General features: G+C 47.9%; 1 protein-coding gene and 1 pseudogene across 5 annotated transcripts in view; one reads left to right on the top strand and one right to left on the bottom strand.

Moving 5' to 3' along the window:
- The first annotated feature begins 697 nt into the window (after nucleotides 1-697).
- Nucleotides 698-1,473, top strand: LOC102791398 (myosin light polypeptide 6 pseudogene; annotated as a pseudogene).
- Nucleotides 1,474-2,680: 1,207 nt separating this feature from the next.
- The window catches only part of LOC102795066 (regulator of G protein signaling 3-like), a 28,737-nt gene continuing 11,171 nt past the window's right edge, over nucleotides 2,681-20,246 (bottom strand). For 3 of the 5 annotated variants that reach the window (XM_087849592.1, XM_087849593.1, XM_087849596.1), the window contains 17 exons: nucleotides 19,970-20,238; nucleotides 15,244-15,325; nucleotides 15,055-15,160; nucleotides 14,868-14,964; nucleotides 12,236-12,493; nucleotides 9,699-9,738; nucleotides 9,367-9,617; nucleotides 8,694-8,777; nucleotides 7,456-7,567; nucleotides 5,904-6,070; nucleotides 5,268-5,757; nucleotides 4,916-5,139; nucleotides 4,568-4,608; nucleotides 4,393-4,491; nucleotides 4,103-4,164; nucleotides 3,478-3,647; nucleotides 2,681-3,265 (listed from right to left, as the gene is read on the bottom strand). In XM_087849592.1, the coding sequence (XP_087705718.1) occupies nucleotides 3,053-3,265; nucleotides 3,478-3,647; nucleotides 4,103-4,164; nucleotides 4,393-4,491; nucleotides 4,568-4,608; nucleotides 4,916-5,139; nucleotides 5,268-5,757; nucleotides 5,904-6,070; nucleotides 7,456-7,567; nucleotides 8,694-8,777; nucleotides 9,367-9,617; nucleotides 9,699-9,738; nucleotides 12,236-12,493; nucleotides 14,868-14,964; nucleotides 15,055-15,160; nucleotides 15,244-15,325; nucleotides 19,970-20,238 (2,765 nt within the window). In that variant the 3' untranslated portion in view covers nucleotides 2,681-3,052. The remainder of the gene's footprint in view (nucleotides 3,266-3,477; nucleotides 3,648-4,102; nucleotides 4,165-4,392; nucleotides 4,492-4,567; nucleotides 4,609-4,915; nucleotides 5,140-5,267; nucleotides 5,758-5,903; nucleotides 6,071-7,455; nucleotides 7,568-8,693; nucleotides 8,778-9,366; nucleotides 9,618-9,698; nucleotides 9,739-12,235; nucleotides 12,494-14,867; nucleotides 14,965-15,054; nucleotides 15,161-15,243; nucleotides 15,326-19,969; nucleotides 20,239-20,246) is intronic. The other 2 variants (XM_087849594.1, XM_087849595.1) reach the window with 2 other exon arrangements.

Below are 20,246 nucleotides of genomic sequence, written 5' to 3'. Positions count from 1 at the left end.
CACTGCAGATGACACCCAGCTCTATCTGTCCATGAAGCCAGATAACACACACCAATGAGTTAAACTGCAGGAATGTCTTAAAGACATAAAGACCTGGATGGCCACTAACTTTCTGCTTCTTAATTCAGATCAAACTGAGGTCACTGTACTCGGCGCTGAAAAGCTTAGAAATATGGTATCTAACCAGATTCTTACTCTGGATGGCATTACCTTGGCCTCCAGTAACACTGTGAGGAACCTTGGAGTCATTTTTGACCAGGACATGTCCTTCAACGCACATATTAAACAAATATGTAAGACTGCTTTCTTCCATCTGCAGTTAATCCAAGTCCAGACAGAGAGCAGATTTCTCCTGTTTTGGCTTCTCTTTGCGGATAAATCCAGAATTTAATTCAGAATTAGGGGCCTGGTGTGCAGAGATTACTTCACAGATCGATGCAGAGGATAGATGATCTGTGAAACTAAAAACTATTGATTAGCAGGAAACAGAAAAGATCGTATGTGAAGGAGGACGGAGGTCAGAGGCTCCGGTTCAGACCGGCTCTGCTGCTTCTGGAAGCTTCTTATCTGCAGCCTCTTATCTCCTCTCAGTGTTTCCATTCCAGGTTTCTTCCATCTTTGGTCGCCTCCTCTCTCCTCCCTGCCATTTGCTCCTGCTCGCTCGGCCCACCGCCGGCTCCTATAAAACACCAGACGGTCACTTTCCATCGCCAGTGCTCTGCAGCAACATGCCGCCAAAGAAAGTGGAACCGAAAAAGACAGAGGTGAAGAAGGTGGAGGCAAAGAAGGAGGAGCCTCCTCCTCCAGCAAAGCCCGCGGAGCCGGAGCCAAAACCCCCCGAGGTGGACCTGAAGAGCATCGTGGTGGAGTTCACCCCCGACCAGATCGAGGAGTTCAAAGACGCCTTCACTCTGTTCGACGAGACGCCGGCCGGCGAGATGAAGATCACCTACGCTCAGTGCGGCGATGTTATGCGGGCGCTGGGACACAACCCCACCAACGAGGAAGTGCTGAAGCTGCTGGGCAGGCCGAAGGCGGAGGAGCTGAACGCCAAGCTGCTGGACTTTGACAGCTTCCTGCCCATGCTGCAGCACGTGGCCCGCTCCAAAGAGCAGGGCAACTTTGAGGACTTTGTGGAGGGGCTGAGGGTCTTTGACAAGGAGGGAAACGGCACGGTGATGGGGGCGGAGCTCCGCCACGTCCTTGCAACGCTGGGAGAGAGGATGACTGAGGACGAGGTGGATCGTCTGATGGCGGGACAGGAGGACGCCAACGGGCACATCAACTACACCGAGTTTGTCAAACACATTCTGGCCGGGTAGAAACAGACTTCCTCTTCTTCTGTGGTGGACGGAGCGTCTGATGTAGTTTGTTGTAATAAAACGTCTTCTCAGTGTGTCTGTTTGGGTCATTGCTGATCAGCAGAGTAAGAATCAATGTGAATAAATGAGTCAATGGAGGATCAATAAATCACTGCCTGCATTCATTCCTGTGTCCTAATTAATGTGTTTATGGAGTCATCAGTGTTATTATGACTCACTTTGCTCCTCCAAAATAAAACTTGCTCAGGCCTCCTCTTTACAATGCTCTGTGTCTAATTACTGATAAAAACACAAACTTGATGGGCGTGTCCACACAGGTGCGTCAACAGAAACGCCAAAGATTGTGTTCCTGTTGCAGCTGGATGTGAGCATCGCCTCCTGAGAGCTCCTCTCTTAGTGAGGAAGGATGGCTCCACACCTGGACCAGGAGGTACCAACCACACAGAAACAGCCTCATTAAGACAAACACAAAAACGGGAATTTAAAATATTTAAAACAAAAAAGGAAATCAAACAAAGGGAAGAAATGAAGACGTAAAACTCCAAGTAACCGACTCAAAGGTTTGTTCACGAGTGTAGATGACCTGTGTCGGTGTATCGTGACAAAGGTCACACTGGATCCATTTGAAATGCTTTTACTGGTTTTTAAATCCTGAAATGGTCCAGTACATCAGCCCCACGTCAGCTGAGCAGCTGTTGCTCTCAGTCACTAAATCGTGGCTGAAACGTAGAGACCGAGCCTCCTCTGGCCCTGAAGCTTTGGGATGATCTTCACATCAGGCCTTTTTATTGGCTCTGCCTCAGTGTGTAACTAACTCTGTTATTGTCCTTTTTATATTCCTGCTGTGCAGCCATGTGCTGTTTCTAAAGTGCTATACACATGAATCATGGTTTGGGATGTTTGCTGCATCTCTTTCAGACTCCATTAAAGGTGGAGTTCACGTTTGTAAAGACACCACCTTCGTTTCATTTCCTGTGGACTGTGAGGCTCATTTAGAAGATTCAACACCTCGATTGGTGGAATTTTCTTCAGTACTCTCAGTACAAAAAAGTGATTTCAAACACCTCTGACAGCCAGATACCTGCAGGTGCTGCTCCACCTGCAGGTATCTGGTCTCCATCACTGAGGACCTGAACCGTAGGAAGCACCAGCTGAAGTCTGCGCTCTGTTATCACGACTTAAAGACTGAATAATGAACTTCGAGGTCATTCGGTCTGTTTTTATTAGATTTTCAGGTTAAAACTGTTCAGTGTGATAAACAACAGCAGCAGGTGAGTCCTTCACTCAACCTGCTTCACCTGTGCAGCCTGTCAGACTTCCTGCTGGATGGAGGCGAGTCACAGAAGAGGAAACAGGTCTGACAGCTGATGTGACATCAGTCAGCTTTAATCAGAGATACATCAGTTAGCCGTTAGCTAAAAACATGAATCAGAGTCTGCTCTGGACTCAACGACATGCAGCCGAGGCTGATGGGAAAGTCCTACCGATGTTTCACCTGTGAGCACGGCTTCACCTGGGTCATGAGAAGGATAACAGTCTAAAGATGGCAGGTTCAAGGTCAGAGGCCATGTTTTACTCACACGGCGGGTTAAATGTTTCTAGATAAACAAAGATCAGCAAAAAAAGAAGATTAGCGTAAGAATCACGTTGTTAAAAGGGTAAATGTCCCAAACACTCAACACTACATCTCCCAGAATGCTACTGAGAGATTTGTTCAGCCAATCAGAAGCTCAGATCAACCCCTCGTCTCTGGTTGGTCTGATCCGCTGCTCTGTGTTGTGACTGGCCAGCTGGGTGTAGAGGCGGGACTTGAGGAACCGTGGGTAACTGTCCGTCTCCATCAGGTTGAAAATCTGCTCCTGCGCCAGTTGGAAGGAGGCGGAGCTAACACCAACGCGCAGGCTCTGATTGGTTGCCTCTCTGATGGCCGAGTCCACATTGACCTTGAAAAAAAGCAGCTGTGTCACATGACCAGGTGGACCAACATGTTTGATTACAGTCTTTACTCTAATACAATGATCGATAAAGTAAACAATCCCGACTGTGTCAGGTATCTGAATTTAACCGACTGTAACGACATCATCGCTGGAGGTTTCATCACCATATTAGGAAACAACCAAAAACACACCCGGCCAATCGCAGCTCAGACACACGCTACCTGTCTCGCTGCAGTCGTAGAAATAAAGTGGTCGTAGATTTTTGCAGCTCTGGCAGCCATCTTGTTGGAGGGGCGTGTCTTCTTAAACCTCTCCACAGCCAACCAGAAGTCCAGGTTCTCTTCGCTGAACTCTGACCTCAGGAAGTGACGGAACACCGTCAGACCATCTGACCAATTAGAAAAGAGAAGCACGCCATTAATCTGGTGCCAAAAGGTTGATTCTGTCCATCTGGACGTTTCAATGGGAGAAACGTTTCATCATCATCATCATCATCATCATCAGGGGACGTCTTCAGTCTCAGCTGACTGCAGGTTCCAACCTGATAAACAGGAAGCTAGGGAGATGATGATGACCTCTCCCATCCCAACAATGGACTCTTCTCACTGTGGAGGTCTGGGACCACTGACCAATCACTGATCAGTGGTCTTTGATCAATAGTTGTTGGTTCGTCACTTGATGAGCGATGAAACGTTTCTCCCACTGAAACGTCCAGGTGAACAATCAACCTCAATCTTACCTGGATGATGGAGCATCAAGACATTAATCTAGTGGAGAGGCGTTTCTCATGCTGGCTCCTCCCCTTATTGGTTAAATTGGTTAAACACAAACAGGAAGTCTTACACTGATTGGACAGCAGGGACTCCAGACTCTCCGCCCACCTCAGCACCTCCTTTGCAGACGGTCTGGAAAACAAAACAAACGCGTCTCAGGAAAACCTGCGTTTCCTCTGACGTCCACCAGGGGCGCTGAAGTCGAGCTTCAGACTATGATGTCACCTCCACGCCACTGCTGCAGAAACACCTGACATGCTTCACCTGGAGAGTTTACTCTGATTAGTTATGACCTGTGATCTGCTGCCTCTCCTGACCTGCAGTCAGTCTAGTTCGGGTTCAGGTCCGATGCTCTGCTACCTGTTATTTTTCAGCGCTTTCTCCAAACTGCTTCCATGGACACCAGCGCCATTTTTCCACATTCGCAGAAACGCCAGGCGGCTCCGAACATCAGCTGCTCTGAGGAGACAACGAGGACCAATCAGAGCGAGAGGAAGCAGCACCAGACAAAACAACGGTGTGTTTGTTTACGTACAGAGTTTTCTTCTTCAGCTGTCGGTTTCTGGGTTCTCCAGCCTGACAAACAAAAACACTTGTTAGAACCGAAGAACCCGAGCTGTCTCTGCTCTAACCCCAGGATCTTCCTCTGCACGCGTGCAAACCACACCCACAGTAAATCGTCATTAACCTGGGCCTCAACCAATCAGCTTGTAGATCGTCTTATTGACAATTTGCACGTCTGATTTGACAGCAGACGCCCTCCTGGTGCGGTCGTCCCGTTTACCTGGGCTGACTCTGACATCAGCACAAGGATCAACCTGCTGCTATGCGTTGTGCTGTCACATGACGCTGGTTCGTGGTCAAAGCCGGTTCTGGTCCCTACCTTGGTCCCGTTGAGCAGCATCAGCATTTGGTGCAGAGACCCCCCCTCTCCGGTCAGCTGCTTCCTCAGAGTGTGGGGGGAGGGGGCTCGGGAGGCGGGGCTCGAGTTGGGGCTGAGGTCAAAGTTCACAGGACGGGTGAGGCGGTGGATGGTGCTGTCGGACAGGAAGCGGGGCGACCGAGGTTCTTGCAGCAGAGAACCCTCGGAGAGCGAGCGGCGTAGGACTGAAACAGAGAAAATCCATCAGACTGGGAACGCGTCCACCTGAGCAGCTTCCTCCTGCTGACCTCACATCCTCACGCGGACCCTCCCCCAACCCAAGACTTTCTTCTTTCAGAGCACTTGAACTCACCTGCTGGTCTGAAGACCTCTTCCTCCTCGTCACTCTCCTGGTTCATGTTGAAGTGGTGAGGGCTGAGCAGGAAGCCCCGCCCCCCGACACCACCCGCGTTCTCTGAAGTCTCTGAGGCACTCTCCCCCTCCCCCTGTTGCCGCTCCTCCACCTCCTCTTCCTCCCGTCTCCTCTTCCTCCTCTCCTCTTCCTCTTCTGCTCTCTCCTTCCAGACAGGACTCCTTAGAGTGGAGGAGGGACGGTGAGGTGGAGGGAGGAGCTGAGCTGAGGAGATGATGTTCCTGGAAGGTGGTGAGGAGGAGTAGGGAGAGAGAAGGGAGACGGGAGCAGGAGGAAGAGTGGAGGAGGAGAAGGGAGCACTGGGGGAGTAAGAAGATGGGGAGGGAGGTCTAAGGGAGTCACAGAGCGAAGAGTAAGGAGCTGAAGGACAGTAGAGGGGGTCAGACTGCCCGAGAGAGAGGAAGCCAAAGTCTGAGGGGAGGTCTGACAGCTGGGGGGGGGGGGGAGGGGAGGAGGAGGAGAGGACTTAAACTGTGTGGGAAAAGCTTTGATTTCATGTGTTTGGCGACCTCTGCTGGACACGTGTGTGAACTGGCCCTCTTCCTGCTTTCTCGACTACCTGCACAGGTGTTGTACCTGCTGGGTGTGTGTGGTCTCCGTGGTGACGAGCTGCAGCTGGATGTTGTCGTGGAGACACAGGCTGACTCGGACCTTCTGCTCGATGCTGAACGCCTCCAGGCTGAAGAGGCGGCGGCGGCTCGGAGCGCTCTGCAGGAAGTACAGGTGGAGCGGCTCCGACAGAGCTGCCACACACACACACACAGAAACGTCAAACCCTGTGCTCTGATTGGCTGCTACACTCTGAGGTATGGAAACAGGTAAAGAGCGAGCTGACAGGGGACCGGGTCAGCAGTGTGAGCGGAAACAACAAGTTCTAAAACCATTAACTGCAAACCTGTGACCGTGTGGAGCTCTGTGGTGGAAATGAATACTCGCGTGTTTCTGTCCACCTTAAAGTCCACCTTAAAAGCTCATCACAGCACAGAAACAGCTTTAGTGAAGGTTACAAATGATCTTCTTATGGCCTCTGACAGTGGACTCATCTCTGTGCTTGTCCTGCTAGACCTTAGTGCAGCATTCGATACTGTTGACCATAATATCCTATTAGAGCGATTAGAACATGCTGTAGGTATTACAGGTATTGCACTGCAGTGGTTTGTATCATATCTATCTAATAGACTCCAGTTTGTGCATGTAAATGGAGAGTCCTCTTCACTGAATCATATCTGTTATTAATCTCTGTCTCTCTTCCACAGCATGTCTTTATCCCGTCTTCCTTCTCTCACCCCAACCGGTCGCAGCAGATGGCCCTGCCCCTCCCTGAGGTTTCTTCCTGTTAAAAGGGAGTTTTTCCTTCCCACTGTTGCCACAGTGCTCGCCCATGATTGTTGGGTTTTTCTCTGTATGTATTAGGGATGCACCGATACCCGATACTGGTATCGGGTATCGGGGCCGATACTGTAAAATGTGCGTGTACTCATACTCATAAAAGTTAACCGATACCATGAACCGATACTAACTTATTTCATTAATCAGAGGGTGGCTTGTCATTTCTGTTGTAGTTTCTTAGATTGGCCACTAGGGGGACATCCCGCGCTAAACAGGCACAGGGTTAGGCGAGTGAGACTGGTGGCTCCAGATAAAAAAGAGAAACTGGAGGCTGCTGTAGCTAGGCTAAACAAAATGTCAGCAGTGTGGAACAGCCAACTTTAACTCAGGTTTTGGAAAAGCGATGAAAAATGTCAAGAGAAAATCCACGGGCAGTGTGTGTGTGTGTGGTAGAAGTATCGGTTTTTGTACTCAGTATCAGCAAGTACTCAGATCCAAGTATCGGTTTGAAAAAGTTGGTATCGTTGCATCTCCTAGTATGTATTATTGTAGTGTCTACCTTACATTATAAAGCGCCTTGAGGCGACTGTTGTTGTGATTTGGTGCTGTGTAAATAAAGTTAAATTGAACAGGTTATAGTGCTGTGGATACTTTACTTGGTCAATCAGCTGACAACAAACCAGGAAATGAAAATCAAATGTGGATCACAACAATGTGTTCTGACATTAAACAGAAACCTGCCAGCTGCAGGTCACAGAGAAAACCCGATGCTCAGAGGTGACAGTGAACGCAGCATTACCCTCTCTGAGCTTCAGTGTGTTCAGGAACACCGGACTCTGCAGGACGTTACAGCGTCCAGCTTCATCCTCTCTGGTCAGTAGCAGCAGGTCAGTGTAGATCAACACGGTCACCTGAAACACACACACACCACTGTCAGCACAATAAAATGTGTACTTGTAGTTCTTCTTCTCATCGACCCGTTTCTTCATTTGCACACAACACTGTGACCTTTGACCCTGAGGTATGTCCTCTGAGAGTTCACAGACCGCCGTGTTCATCCTGCTCAGTAACAATGTTCAAACGCTTATAAACCATCCTCCTCATCAGGTCGTGTTCATGGACCGCAGGCGTCCCCCCGCTCTTCCTGCACTAACATGTAACTGAGAGTCTGAGGCAGAGCGACGTCCGACCTCCACCTTTACTGAAAGCATGAAACTAAAACACAGCAAATTCCCAGATGTGTGTAAATGGATGGGAGGAGGAAACCGATCCTGGTTCAGCTCTGAGGTCGTCGTGTCCTTCAGGATCAGGTTCAGTCTGCAGAACCAGACGTTTCTCAGAAACATCGATGGGAACGACGAGCAGGGCAGTATCAGCCGTGAGGCTAGAATGGCTCTGGAAGGATCGATAAGTGATATCCATAATGGCATCTTAATCGCTCACTTATCAATTCCCATCCTCCATTTGTCTCCTCAGACAGGACACAGCAGAGAGTTTACCGCTCACAGCTCTTTAAACACCGTGTTGGAGTAAAAATACTATTTTTCATCATTTCAGCTAAATAAATGGAAACAGGGTGATTGTGTGACAGGCTGTGGGTAACTGGTTTAAACCTGAGGACTGAAACTCCAAGCACGACCTCCCAGTGCACGTCAGCCTCAGACGAACTCACGTGTCCACTGTGAGGTCGGCTTTATTTGTACAGCATGTTTAAAGACATCATGTGTCGGGCAAAAAACAGAGGGACAATCTCATCAAATACAAGAATGAAGATAAATGAGGTAAATTATCTCGTGATTATCAAACATCCACACACACACCTGTCTATACATATATAAGAGGGAGGGAAGACTGCAGAGTCTGGGAGCGGCGATGGAGAAAGCCTTCATCACCTGTGGATTTTAACTGGGAGTGTGGGACCAGTAAAAGCATCTTACTGGAGGAACGAGTTCGAGTGGGTGGGGGTGCAGCCGCCCCAGGACCGCCTCTGAAGGCGTCTCAGTGCTGCATACGCGCAGTATATTTACAGGGCGTTACCTTTGCAGGCAGCAGGTCGGCTTGGTGCAGGAGCATCTCTTCAGACATCAGCAGGGCTCTGTCCGGACTGCAGAGATCGAGAGGCTGAAACAACAACACACACGTAAACAAACCACACAAACACGTTTTGCTCGTCTGTAGCTGACGGCTGCCTGTCAGTCCCTCCTCATTACTGTCATTTACCTTTGTTTATGCAAGTAATCCCCATGGAGACGTTACAGGACAGACCTGCTCTCCTTATTTCAGACCATTTAAATTAAGTCCCCTCTCTGCCACACTTTATTCTGCCTTTCATCCTGTTGTCACTGCGTCTGCTCCTGTTTCTAAACATTCAGGGGTGCTGTGTGCACGGGAGGACAGTCTGGGCCCACCTGGGCCACGCTGTGTGAGAGTCTCCATAAAGAGATCTGTAATGACTGTTATAATGAACAAAATAACTGTAAGTCTGTTCTGGGTTGGAGCTTAATGGGCGGAAAAAGATCAGAATCAGAAGGTTTTATTGCCACATGTTGAGCAGCTTGACAACATCAGGAAATTGCTGCGGTGCAAACACACTGTCAGACAACACTTAAATAAACATAATAAATAAAAGTGCTGAGTAGAGAGATGCTCTGAGAGTTTCTGGATTAGTTTTAGTTCAGGTTAACGACTCCGGACCTGGATCGGTTCTGACCTGGACGAAAATAGGGAAGATGACGGTTTTGGGCGCCATGGTGACGTAGGCTCCATATCCCGAGCACGGCACATGTGACTGAACGATGGTGCAGTTCTGGTAGTTGCCATAGTTTCTGGGCGGGGCCGAAGATGTGGAGGAAAGCGGTGGAGGCAGGGTGGAGATTTGCCTGGTAAAAGGTCTCTGTAACGACCCCAAACATGAGTCGTGGAGGACGTTCGGACCTCTGGGGCGAGTCGGGTACAGATGTCCTGGAGAACCACAGATGACACGATTAAATAATATTTACGAGCACGTTGCATACGGATGAATAACACTCAGAGTGGTCGTACCGATCGTGCCGGGCCTGTCGTGATAAACTGGTTGCAGGAGCTGGAAAGGAAGAGAACATTTCAGCATCGTTCTGATGCTGCACGAACATCAGCAAACCACAAACTGATGTGCAGGTAAACATATGAATGCAAACAAAGACATGAAGAGAGCTTCACAGAATAATGATGATGTCGATGTGGCGTTTACAGTGTCCCAAAAGTGTTTGTGTTTCACCTGAAACTGTCAAACTGACTAAAATATTCTTTCAACACAAACATCTGAGTTTAGCGAGACTCTGGAGCAAAAGAGAAAAATAAATCTATAACTGGAATGATGACTGTACAGCGTCGTGGTATTTCCCATAAAACAGCAACTTACTGTATTTACTAGGGGTGCAACGATACACAAAATTCACGGTTCGGTTTGGTTCGATACTTTGGTGTCACGGTTCGATATTTTTTCGATACAAAAAAAATGTTCATGCCTTTTTAATTTGTCATTTATTAAATTTTCACGGCACATTCTGCACCACATCTCTGTGCGTTCATCATTTGTTTGAAGCCAGCTCACCTCCTGCAACCACTTTTCCAAGAATACGCGCTTCTTTTGTGGTTCGGACTCCTGACATTTCTTTGGAGGTGGAGGAACATCACAGTAATTGCTTAAAGGAGCTTCTTCAACATCTTTAAGAGTTCTAAACAAATGTCTGTCCTCCTCCTGAAAATCTTATGTACGCAAACGCACGTTGCAACTTCTTATCTTGTGCGCGTTTTTTATTTTGACTGCGAATACGCACCTGCGGACCACTTATGTGCAGCCCTGGTTATTTAGCTCGTCATATTGCAGCCACAGAAATTCTTTTGTCCATGAAACCATAAAGCTGCACTTTCTTTTTGCCTTATAGTCTGATTTGTCATAACTTTTCTGTTTTGTGGTAAGCTTTTCTTTGGCTGTCACTTCTTCACCCTGACCTGTCTTATTTGGCTCAGCAGAACTAAAATATATATCCTGCTGCTTTTACACACGCACTCACACAACGCTCAGCGATTCTCTGCGTGATCAACCTCTCACATGTTTAAGCTGCGGGAGATTTCACTTGTCATGTTTGCATAGTAAGCTAACGATTGATAAGACGATGTCAGAGGAATTGGTGCGCAAATTATCATCACTCACCAATCAGTGCTGTCGCTCTCTATACACAGTTCACGCGATTGCAAAGTGAAAGCAAAAAACAAGCGCAAATTCAAACGCGATTTCAATGTCACATATTGACAGTGGCTCGATGCCAATGACATAATTACCCAGCTACATTTACGAAAGAATGCAAACGCATTGACATATATTTTTCCTTCCTACGATAGGCCGACGGGCAGGGCAGGGCAGCCCGACTGGAAAAATCGCTAGCCCCGGGATGTCGGGCTAGCGATTTTGCGAGCCCTGTATCTGATTGAGGAATCACTCATCTTTGGAAGAGAGCGTTTATTACAGAGAAATGTCTCTTTCCAAAATAAAAGCTATACTATACGCTTCTTCTGGGCTATATTCTCAGCAGCATATTAAACATATCAGGTCCCCATAAGGAGAATCATGTGCTAACGGCTGTCTAAATGACTCGGGTAAAGTTTGTAGCATGCGTGCTTGTTGTTTTTGTCTGCTTCCACTTGTCTTTGCACGAGGATGATGTCGGAGTAAATGTGCAGTCATATTCGTTGTGTTCCCACTAGTGCTGTCAGCGTTAATCTCGCTCTCCGTTAACGAGCTACCGCGGATCGCCCCGTGCGTGGGGCCGGACGGCGTCAACACGTTAATGAGCTAACTGTGCTAACAGACTAGTTCCCACCAATGTAATTGAGCATTGCGTGGCACATCCAACATACTGTTTTACTTTAGTCCATGACGCGCTTACCTTCAGGGTCATTCGTCACATGAAGACCAAAATAGTTCCAAACGCCAGATCTGAATGAGGGTGGGGGAGGTTCAATTTACCATGTTGCAACTAGCTTAGCTTCTGTCTGCTAGCTTGCCCTGCGCTCAGTGAATCTGAGCTCGACTACTCCGCCTAGGCTGCACTGTCGAGCGCAGATCCACTGAGCGCTCAACACAGACAGCACCGTCAGAAGAAAAGTTGATAAAATAAATAAAAAATTTGTATTGTTCGATACATATGCGTACCGAACCGAAAGCACTGTATGAACGGTTCAATATCAATACGAGTATCGTTGCACCCCTAGTATTTACAATGATTTTCATGAAACGGCAGCATTTCAGATTACGACTTGTTTTTTCTTCTTCTTTGGTGAATCGATTAAACTCACTGCGTTCAAACCGTCTGACATTTTTATACATTTTTCGTACTTCACACTCGGACCGTTTGACGTGGGCCTGTCAGGCTGTCACGGGGCTGTTGGTCCTGGTCACAGATTCAGCGGCTGAAGTCAGTCGATGTCCTGAACTGATTACTCTGACGTCTCTGCACAGAGCCAGGACTGTGCTGCAACCAAACACTGACAAACTGTTCTCCTCGCTCTGAATACAGGCCCCGCCTCCTGACACTCACCTGTCCTTCTGGGCTGACAGGTGACAGGATGATGTAATTGTCTCCATTTGATGATGTCACACGTGTGCCCTTCAGGGTGGTGGTGTGAGGTGTGTACATCTCCTGATCTGCCTCCTCTTCCTCTTCCTCCCGGTCCTCCTTTCTATCCCTCCACAGAGAACCTAGAGCTCCCAAACTGGCCCGGACCCCTGACCCCTGACCCCATTTGCGGTCTTGTTTGCTTTGGGTGGGGTGAGACAGCAACTTCCTGCCTGTCGTCTAGGAGACAGAGGAACATCAGCTTAGTGTAAGATAAGTTAATAAGCGCTCATTTGCTCTGGCGTCGTGAGGTCAAGGATACAGAAAAGACGCACAGTGAAGTAAACACGAGAGCAGAGTTTATATCAACCCGTCAGCTGTGAGCTTAACTAGCATGTTCAGCACTTGTTTTCTTGGATGGTCAGGTGATGTGTTGCTATGAATTATGGGATGGCAGTGTCTCCTTGGCTAAAGGAAGGAATAAAGGCAGCACTGAAGCTCCCACACGGTGCCTTCCAGCCCTCACTCCCGACTGCTGGTTGTGCCAGAGGTTACTTCCTGTCAGAAGGGAGTTTCTCCTTCCTGTTACCAAGTGCTAGCTTACAGCAGGTCTGACTGTCTGACGCTGTGTCCCATTTCAGGGTCTGCACGCTTGAAGTACGCATTTTAAGTACGGTTACGTCACCGCCACGCGACGACGGCTGTCCCAATTCGAAGTGTACTTCAAACGCATACTCCAAATGCGCCGTCGATTTCCCCAAATATCAAGCGTGGTCCGGTGTGTCACTACCCGATCCGTACCGGAAACCCGATCGGTACCCCGCATGCGCGAAAGGTGTCTACTTCCGGTCGTAGCGTTTTACGATAGTTATGGGTCAGAGTATCTGTTAAAATGTTAAGAATAATAAGTATATCTTAAAATGTTTGCAATAATGACACGTTTCAGTACAATGTAGACAAAAACGAAAAATAAAAAGATAGTTACGGATCGGGACTCCCCGATCCTTACTGCGCATGTGCAAAGTCGGACCGTACAAATCGGGTCTACCCGATCCGTACCGCGCATGTGCAGATGTTTTCTTCTTTTTCTGTTCGTTTAATGGCAGTGTACTCCCCAGTGTACGAGGATACTGCCACCTGCTGACCGAGCGAATGAACCCCATTGTAAAATGAATTGGCGTCATTACAAACGTGTGTTAAATTTGATTTAGTGATAGTCGAGTGTGTTTATGCTTGTCTGTGTGGAGAGGATTGACTGGAATAGTGATGATGTCCGCTATCACTGTCAATTGTCAGTAAACACTTAATCTGGCTGCTGAATCTTCACGTGACACATTGCTAAGTCAATATTATTAAGTCTGTAATTAGGCGCCATTCTTCTTATTTTACGGCGCTGTTGTTCAATCGGGGAACGCTCTCTGTTGAGGAGAAAAGCATGAATTTGTTTGTATACGGATTATCCATTGTTTAAATGTCCCGGGCAGTCGAAAAGGAGGCAGAGCTGTTGAGAAATGCTAGGAGCTAACTGGGCGCTAACCGTATCATTCAAATATATTGAGTGTCGCAATGTTGGCAAAGAGAGGAAGTGACGTAAGATTTGCGCATGCGGGGTACCGATCGGGTTTCCGGTACGGATCGGGTAGTGACACGGTGCACGCTTCGTGGTCCCATATATCCCACAATTCATAGCGCGGCGGTGGGTGTGGATAATTTTGCCGCAAAATACGGCAGAAGGGAGCGGCCAAGAGTGAACTGTCAAAAGTAAGTACTGAATATGACGTCACTTATTCATGTGCGAATGTTTAATAATGAAGAACATTAAAACATTACTGTTGGCCACATGTCGGCAAAGTCATGTGACATTAGTGATGTTTGTACTTTCAGCGTTAACTTGGTTTTAAAGCCTCTACTTCTAAATATACATATAGTCGACCTTAATCTTACAGAGAATCTGATGATTTTATGGATAATTAAAGTCAGTCATATATCCACAAACACAACAAGCTGAAAGTCAGTGATATATATATATATATATATATATATATATATCATAATAATCTGACAATACTATAATATTAGCCATATTATATTTACATTACCATAGTGAGATGACTTTAGTCTCATGAACAACATTAACTAATTATTATTTACTAGCTAATCTTAAATGACTGTTCAGTACAGAAATGAAGCCCAACAATCATGTTTTACAGTCCTGTGGTTTCAGCCTCAGATACTCAACTAATCAAAGTGATGTCATGACAAAAATGATTGACCAACAAAACATTTTTCTCCTTCATTTCTGTCACACAAAGCTGTATGTAACGTTTCTCGCGGTTAGTATCATGGTTGCTAGGCAACCTGAACAGCGCGACGAAGCATATACCGTCCCATTTCACAAGCCTCTCACTTCCGCACTTCTCGTACTTATAGTACGCACCGTACGTAGTACCCGTAGTGCGCGTACTTCAAGCGTGCAGACCCTGAAATGGGACACAGCCGGGGTGTTATCGTAGCTCTTACTGATTTGGTGTTGTATAAGTAAAACTAAGAGCTCCTCTGATGATCTGCAGCTGTGATTATGACCACAGCTGCAGTTCAAACGCATGAAACTCACCGCGCTGTGTGTATGTGGGCGGAGCATAGCCTCACATGCTGACCGGACCTCAGGTAAACTTCTCCACACCACCAACACAATCTGAGACTGGCAGCTCCTGAGGAGATGCGCCACTGTTAGTATCCACAAGATGTGCCCAGTGATTTACCTGGACAGGTGGGGTCACTCTCACAGGGGGCGGGGTTACCTGATGGCGTGGGCAAGGTCGACGCACTTCCAGGTCTCTACAGGAAGCCCATTGAGCTGCAGGACCGAGTCTCCCTGACGGAGTCCGGATTGATGAGCCGGACCGCCTACGAGCAGTGAGGACAGCCAGGTGTTATTACCTGCGAGTGAACGGGGTGTCGTGCAGCGCTCGTGGAAGTGTCTTTCTCACCTGGATCTACCGCCTGCACTCTGACCGGGCAGTCGGAGCAGATGGTGAAACCGAATCCATCTTTTCCTCGAGCGATGCTCACCTGCAGGACAGTCAGAACACACCTGAGGTCAGTTTAAAACTCCGCCTTCTCAGGTGTAGCAGGTTTCCTGTCACGGAGCCAGATGGAGGAACTCTGACAATGTTTCACCTGAAGGTCAGACCCTACAGGTGAAACACTTTAGTGCACTGCTCAGTTTAGAGATTTGGGGTTTTGATAGTTTTCCTTTAAAAAAAGAGGAAAAGCCGTCGAAGGATTTTTCTGTTTCTGAGAGCTCAGCAGCTTCGTGATGATATCCGTACGCAGGGTCGGGGTTACGCTCTTCCAGGAGATTTTATGTTCCAATAAAAGCATCTGAAGTCTTACAGCCGCCTCTTTGAAGGCTGATTTCTTAAAATGTTTATTTGTCACACAGTGGAAATTTGTGTGTTTATGTTTTATCGATCAATTGGTACATAGTGTTGATTTTATTGATATTTATATCGCACGTTTGTTTATTCATATTTATATTGCATGGTTTTATCCTCATATTTATGTTATGTGTGTTAATGTTCCTTTAATCCACTGTGGACTAAACAGACAATTGGAGGCACCTGTGAGGTGGGGGCTATTTTAACTTGTATTTGTGATTCTGGCTGTTTTTTTATGGAAATAAATGGTGTGTTCAAAGCCAGCTTAGCTTCTGTGCCCTGACCCGCTCACTCCCCTTCCTCTTGTATGTGAACGGACCTGGAGGTGCAGATTTAGGTCCACCAGTCGTAGCGGCTGCATATTCTCAGAGAGCCGCTGAGGACTCGATTATCCTCTGTTTGTTTCAGTATTTGGATCAATTATCACCTTGCTGTTCTAAATCGTTTGAAACGTAGTTGTTCGGTCGTGTAAACAAACTGTGAGGGTAAATGAGCCTGTTCGACTCTCTCATGTATGCTGTCCTGTGCTGAGTTACGTGGTCACTCTGTTATTGACGACTCATCACCTTAAAGCTGTCGTGTAGGACAGACGCTGCTGTCAGGTTTGTTTCTGACGTAGAATAAAAATCAGGTTTTCCTGCTGTGATGCTCTCAGCCTGCACCGTGTGTTACGGCCCTGTTGACCGAGGCCCACTGGGCCGTGTTTGGTGGGGGTCTCCAAGTGGTTTCCATGGCTGTGTAAACAGAGACGGCGCAAGGAAAGGTCGCCTCGTCCTGAGAGTTTCCTCGCCACAATAGAAGTTTAATGTCCCCGACTTCAGACTGACAGGCTGATATTAAAACTGCTGCAGGGGAACCAGGAGCAGCGTCGGGGTGAAGGTATGCAAACAGCATTTGTCTGCAGGTTCAGCTCTCACGATCCCGCTCCTGCGCCATCTTCCTGCCTCTGCAGAGCTTTCAGGCCAAACAGGAAGTGGAAGGACCAGGAATAGGAAGCTGAGCGCGCCTTTAACACAGCTTTGCATTTGTCTAAATCAACAATTTCCCCCGGCCTCCTCAGGCTGAGCTAAGTGGAGATCAGAGGAGGAGAAGCTGTTTGAAAGAATCATTCAGATTCATGCTCTGAGGCAGCGAAGCGCCCTTTTTAGACGTCTGCTGGGACGCTCTCGAATCAACAGAACGTCAATCTGGTTTGAACTCGTGACAAAGAACCGAGGAACCTTCAAACTGTGAAAGGTGGACTCAGGAGAGGGATCGTTTTCTGACCTCTAATTGGCTGAGGACGCCAACACGTTGGACCTCCTTTACCTGTCCACTGAAGGACTTGTAAACTGGAGCCAGTCAGACTTAATTCCAACTTAGGACCAGGATGAGGACGGTGTCAAAGGTCAGCTGTCTCACCTGATCTGTGCGGCTCTGGTTGGACAGGCAAACAGTAAAAGTGTCGGTCGGGGAACTGTCTCTCTGTCTGTTCACAGGCTTCACGTTTAGGTGCAGCCAGCATTTACGGGGAGACCCACCACGACTCCTGCTCCACCTGCTCCCGGTCCCGGGGAGCTGCCAGCCATGCGCCCTGAACCCTCTGCTCCACCCTCCCCTGCAGTCCCGAACCATCACACTTTGTCTCCAACATTATAGTAACGGCTCTGCTCCGTATCAGCCGACTGGTTTATTCTGCTCTGAGCTGAAACTGAACAGAGATAAAACTCTGCTTTGTTTAAGTTCTCTGGGGTCAGAGGTCACAGTTGCACTTTGCTAGTTTATACTTTTGTGGTTCTGCTCTGCTTGTTCTCTGATGTCATCTGATGCTTTTGGACCAAACCGTCCAGCTCGCCATCACTGGTAGCTCCGCCCTCCGCCCTGCTCTAACAGAACAAACTTCCTGTTTCATTCAGTAAGACCCGAAACAGCACGTGAGACGCTCCGGTTACACAGCACACACACAACACAGGACACTGTGGAGCTTTTCCCAGGAACGTGACACACATCCAGGCGTGACATCAAACTGCACAGCCAATCAGGAAAGCAGTTTGCGTTCTGCCGTTTTTGTGGCGAACTGAGCTTCCTGCGATTGGCGATGTTGAATACGATCATCTGTCACACAAACAGACAGAAACAGAGAAAACTGTGCTGACCTGGATCCAAGAACCTGAAACAGTTTTAGTCTCAGAGCTGCTGTGATGCATGAAACGTCCCATCAACATCATCAATAAGCACAGAGGTCAAGACTGATCGATGGAATCAATAATCATAGCTTTAGACCTGAGGCAGGTTCTGTCCGATGCAGGCGCGACACAGGCGGTGGATGGTGTGCATGGCAGCAGTTCCTGTGGATCCACCAAGTGGTCCTCAGCAGAACCAAACCAGGATGAAGTCCAGCGTGGCGATCGAGGTAAAGCCGTGTGAGCGCGCAGCCGAGGCTCAGAGGTGACCTGGACGTGTGTGTGTGGGAACCAGCACACAGAAGAATAGCAGGAAACTCACACACAAAAACAGTGGATGTGTCCCTGTGATAACACGCACACACTTCCTGAGCACACACTCGGCTGACGTGTGTTTGTGAGGCTTTGACTCATTAATGTTTTCCCAGGCTCCTGAATCTGAATGCGAGTCTGCCTGAAACATCTGTAAACATCTGTAAACACCAGCAAACGTGTACAAACACCCACAAATACCTGAGAGCTGGAGCTCTGGTTGCTCTGCACAGGAACAGAGGACACACTGTGCTGACCTCATGTTTCTGAGGGTCAGCAGCTTGTGACCGTTACAGAAGCAGCTTCACTCCATAATTCAACACACGTGAATGTTTGATGAGCCTCTCAGACGAACAGTAAACACTGCGAGCCGTCATCAAACAGGAATAACCTCTCTCCATCAGCATTATTCATCCTCTCTGAGCAGGACACGCTCCACCAGCAGCTGGTTACACTGTAAGTAACGCTCCACCCACCGGTTAGTGACGTCACATCTGAAGACCCAACATGTCGGTCTTCTTTCAGGAAGTGACCATATTTGGACGAGAGGGCAGAGTGCTTTGTTATCAGCTAATCCTAACTGTGGAGAGCATCTTACTGTTAATTAGTATCGACATCCTTGAATTTCACTCACCAAGACTGAAGCTCCGCCTTCTTGGGGCGCTCTGTTAGTACAGTGACAGCAGCCATGTTATTGGTCACATGATGTCATTAAAAAGCTCCAAAAGGCTCCAACAGCACAAACACGGTCTAGAGGTGGAGGTCAGGTGGAGCTAGCAGACAGCTAGCAGCTACAGCCGCCTGTGTCACCATCCAGCTGTCAGTTGAAGAGGCCACGCCCCTAATAATGCAAACTTTGAACACCTTCTCCACCCGTACAGGTGCAATGAAGGAGGAGGTTACCGATGGAGACCAGTTTCTGTATCACACCAGTGTACTGGGACCAGACCGGCAGTAATGCATTACAACTAACACATTACTGTAATCCAATTACTTTTTAAAGGAACAAGTAAAGGGATTATCATTGCAAAAAAGTAATTAGATTACTGTTACTTTCCTGTAAGCACGCTGCGTTACTAAACCGTGATGTTGTTTGTGAGTGTCTCATGACGACATCCGAGCGTGCGGCGTCCGCGGTGGCAGGCGTGTGCAGATCAAGAATGGACAACACGGAGGGATGGAGAGAGTACAACCTGCAGCGTTTAAAGCTTGGAAGTAATCACATTACTTCGAGTTTCATTCTGTAAAAAGTGACACAAACATTAGCGTCCGCTGTTCCCTCGGCGTGGGAAGAAAAGCGGAAAATGAAACTTCAATGTTCAACACGTTTCTGAGTTACAGAGTTTGTTTCTGCTCGTTAAAGTTAAAAAACTAACAAAAGTTTTTCATTTGTTTTATTTGATGATTATGGAGAAAAGTAGAATTGGGCTGAAAGGTCTGCTGCTTTATTACGTATTCAGGTTGTATCATGTTTTTGAAAAGTAACTATGTAACTAAGTAACTAATTACTTTTGAAAATAAGTAACTAATTAGTTACTAATTACTTTTCTCAAGTAACTTGACCAACACTGATTGGGACTCAGTCAGTGCTGCTTCTGCTGGACGGTAGAGGAACTGCAGCCTCCTGTCGATCAGATAAACTAAAGTTACAGTTACAGTAAAGTTACAGTTACTCTCTGGTGACCAACTTCTTTGTTGTCTGTTGCGTTGCGTTCAGGAACAGAAGGAGATATGGTCGCTGTGAACATCGCACCTCCTCCTGGCGCATGCTTAGCGGCGTGTGTGCGTGCACGCTGACTCACCTCCATCTGCTGCACAGCGCTGCCGTCTCGGCCAGCGTACTGCTGGTTGGTGTTGGTGTACAGCGTGGAGGCGTGGCTGCTGTAGCTGGTGACCTCGGAGTGGAGGCTGGAGATCAGGTCTTTTGGCCCGCTGGTGCTGGTGGCACTGGTGGCACTGGTGGAGGTGCACTTTGTCAGGCTGGCCGTGGACGCACCGGTGGAGGAAGCCGCATCAACGATGTGGTTCAGGTCAGAATCAGGGGTGGAGTCCGGAGTCCTCCGAAGGTCTGCTGCAAGC

Source organism: Neolamprologus brichardi, chromosome 12, assembly GCF_056152115.1.
Source record: "Neolamprologus brichardi isolate AB-2024 chromosome 12, ASM5615211v1, whole genome shotgun sequence".
Classification (NCBI taxonomy): Eukaryota; Metazoa; Chordata; class Actinopteri; order Cichliformes; family Cichlidae; genus Neolamprologus; species Neolamprologus brichardi.
The sequence above is the reverse complement of the archived record's forward strand: the minus strand, read 5'-3'. Positions and strand labels throughout refer to the sequence as shown.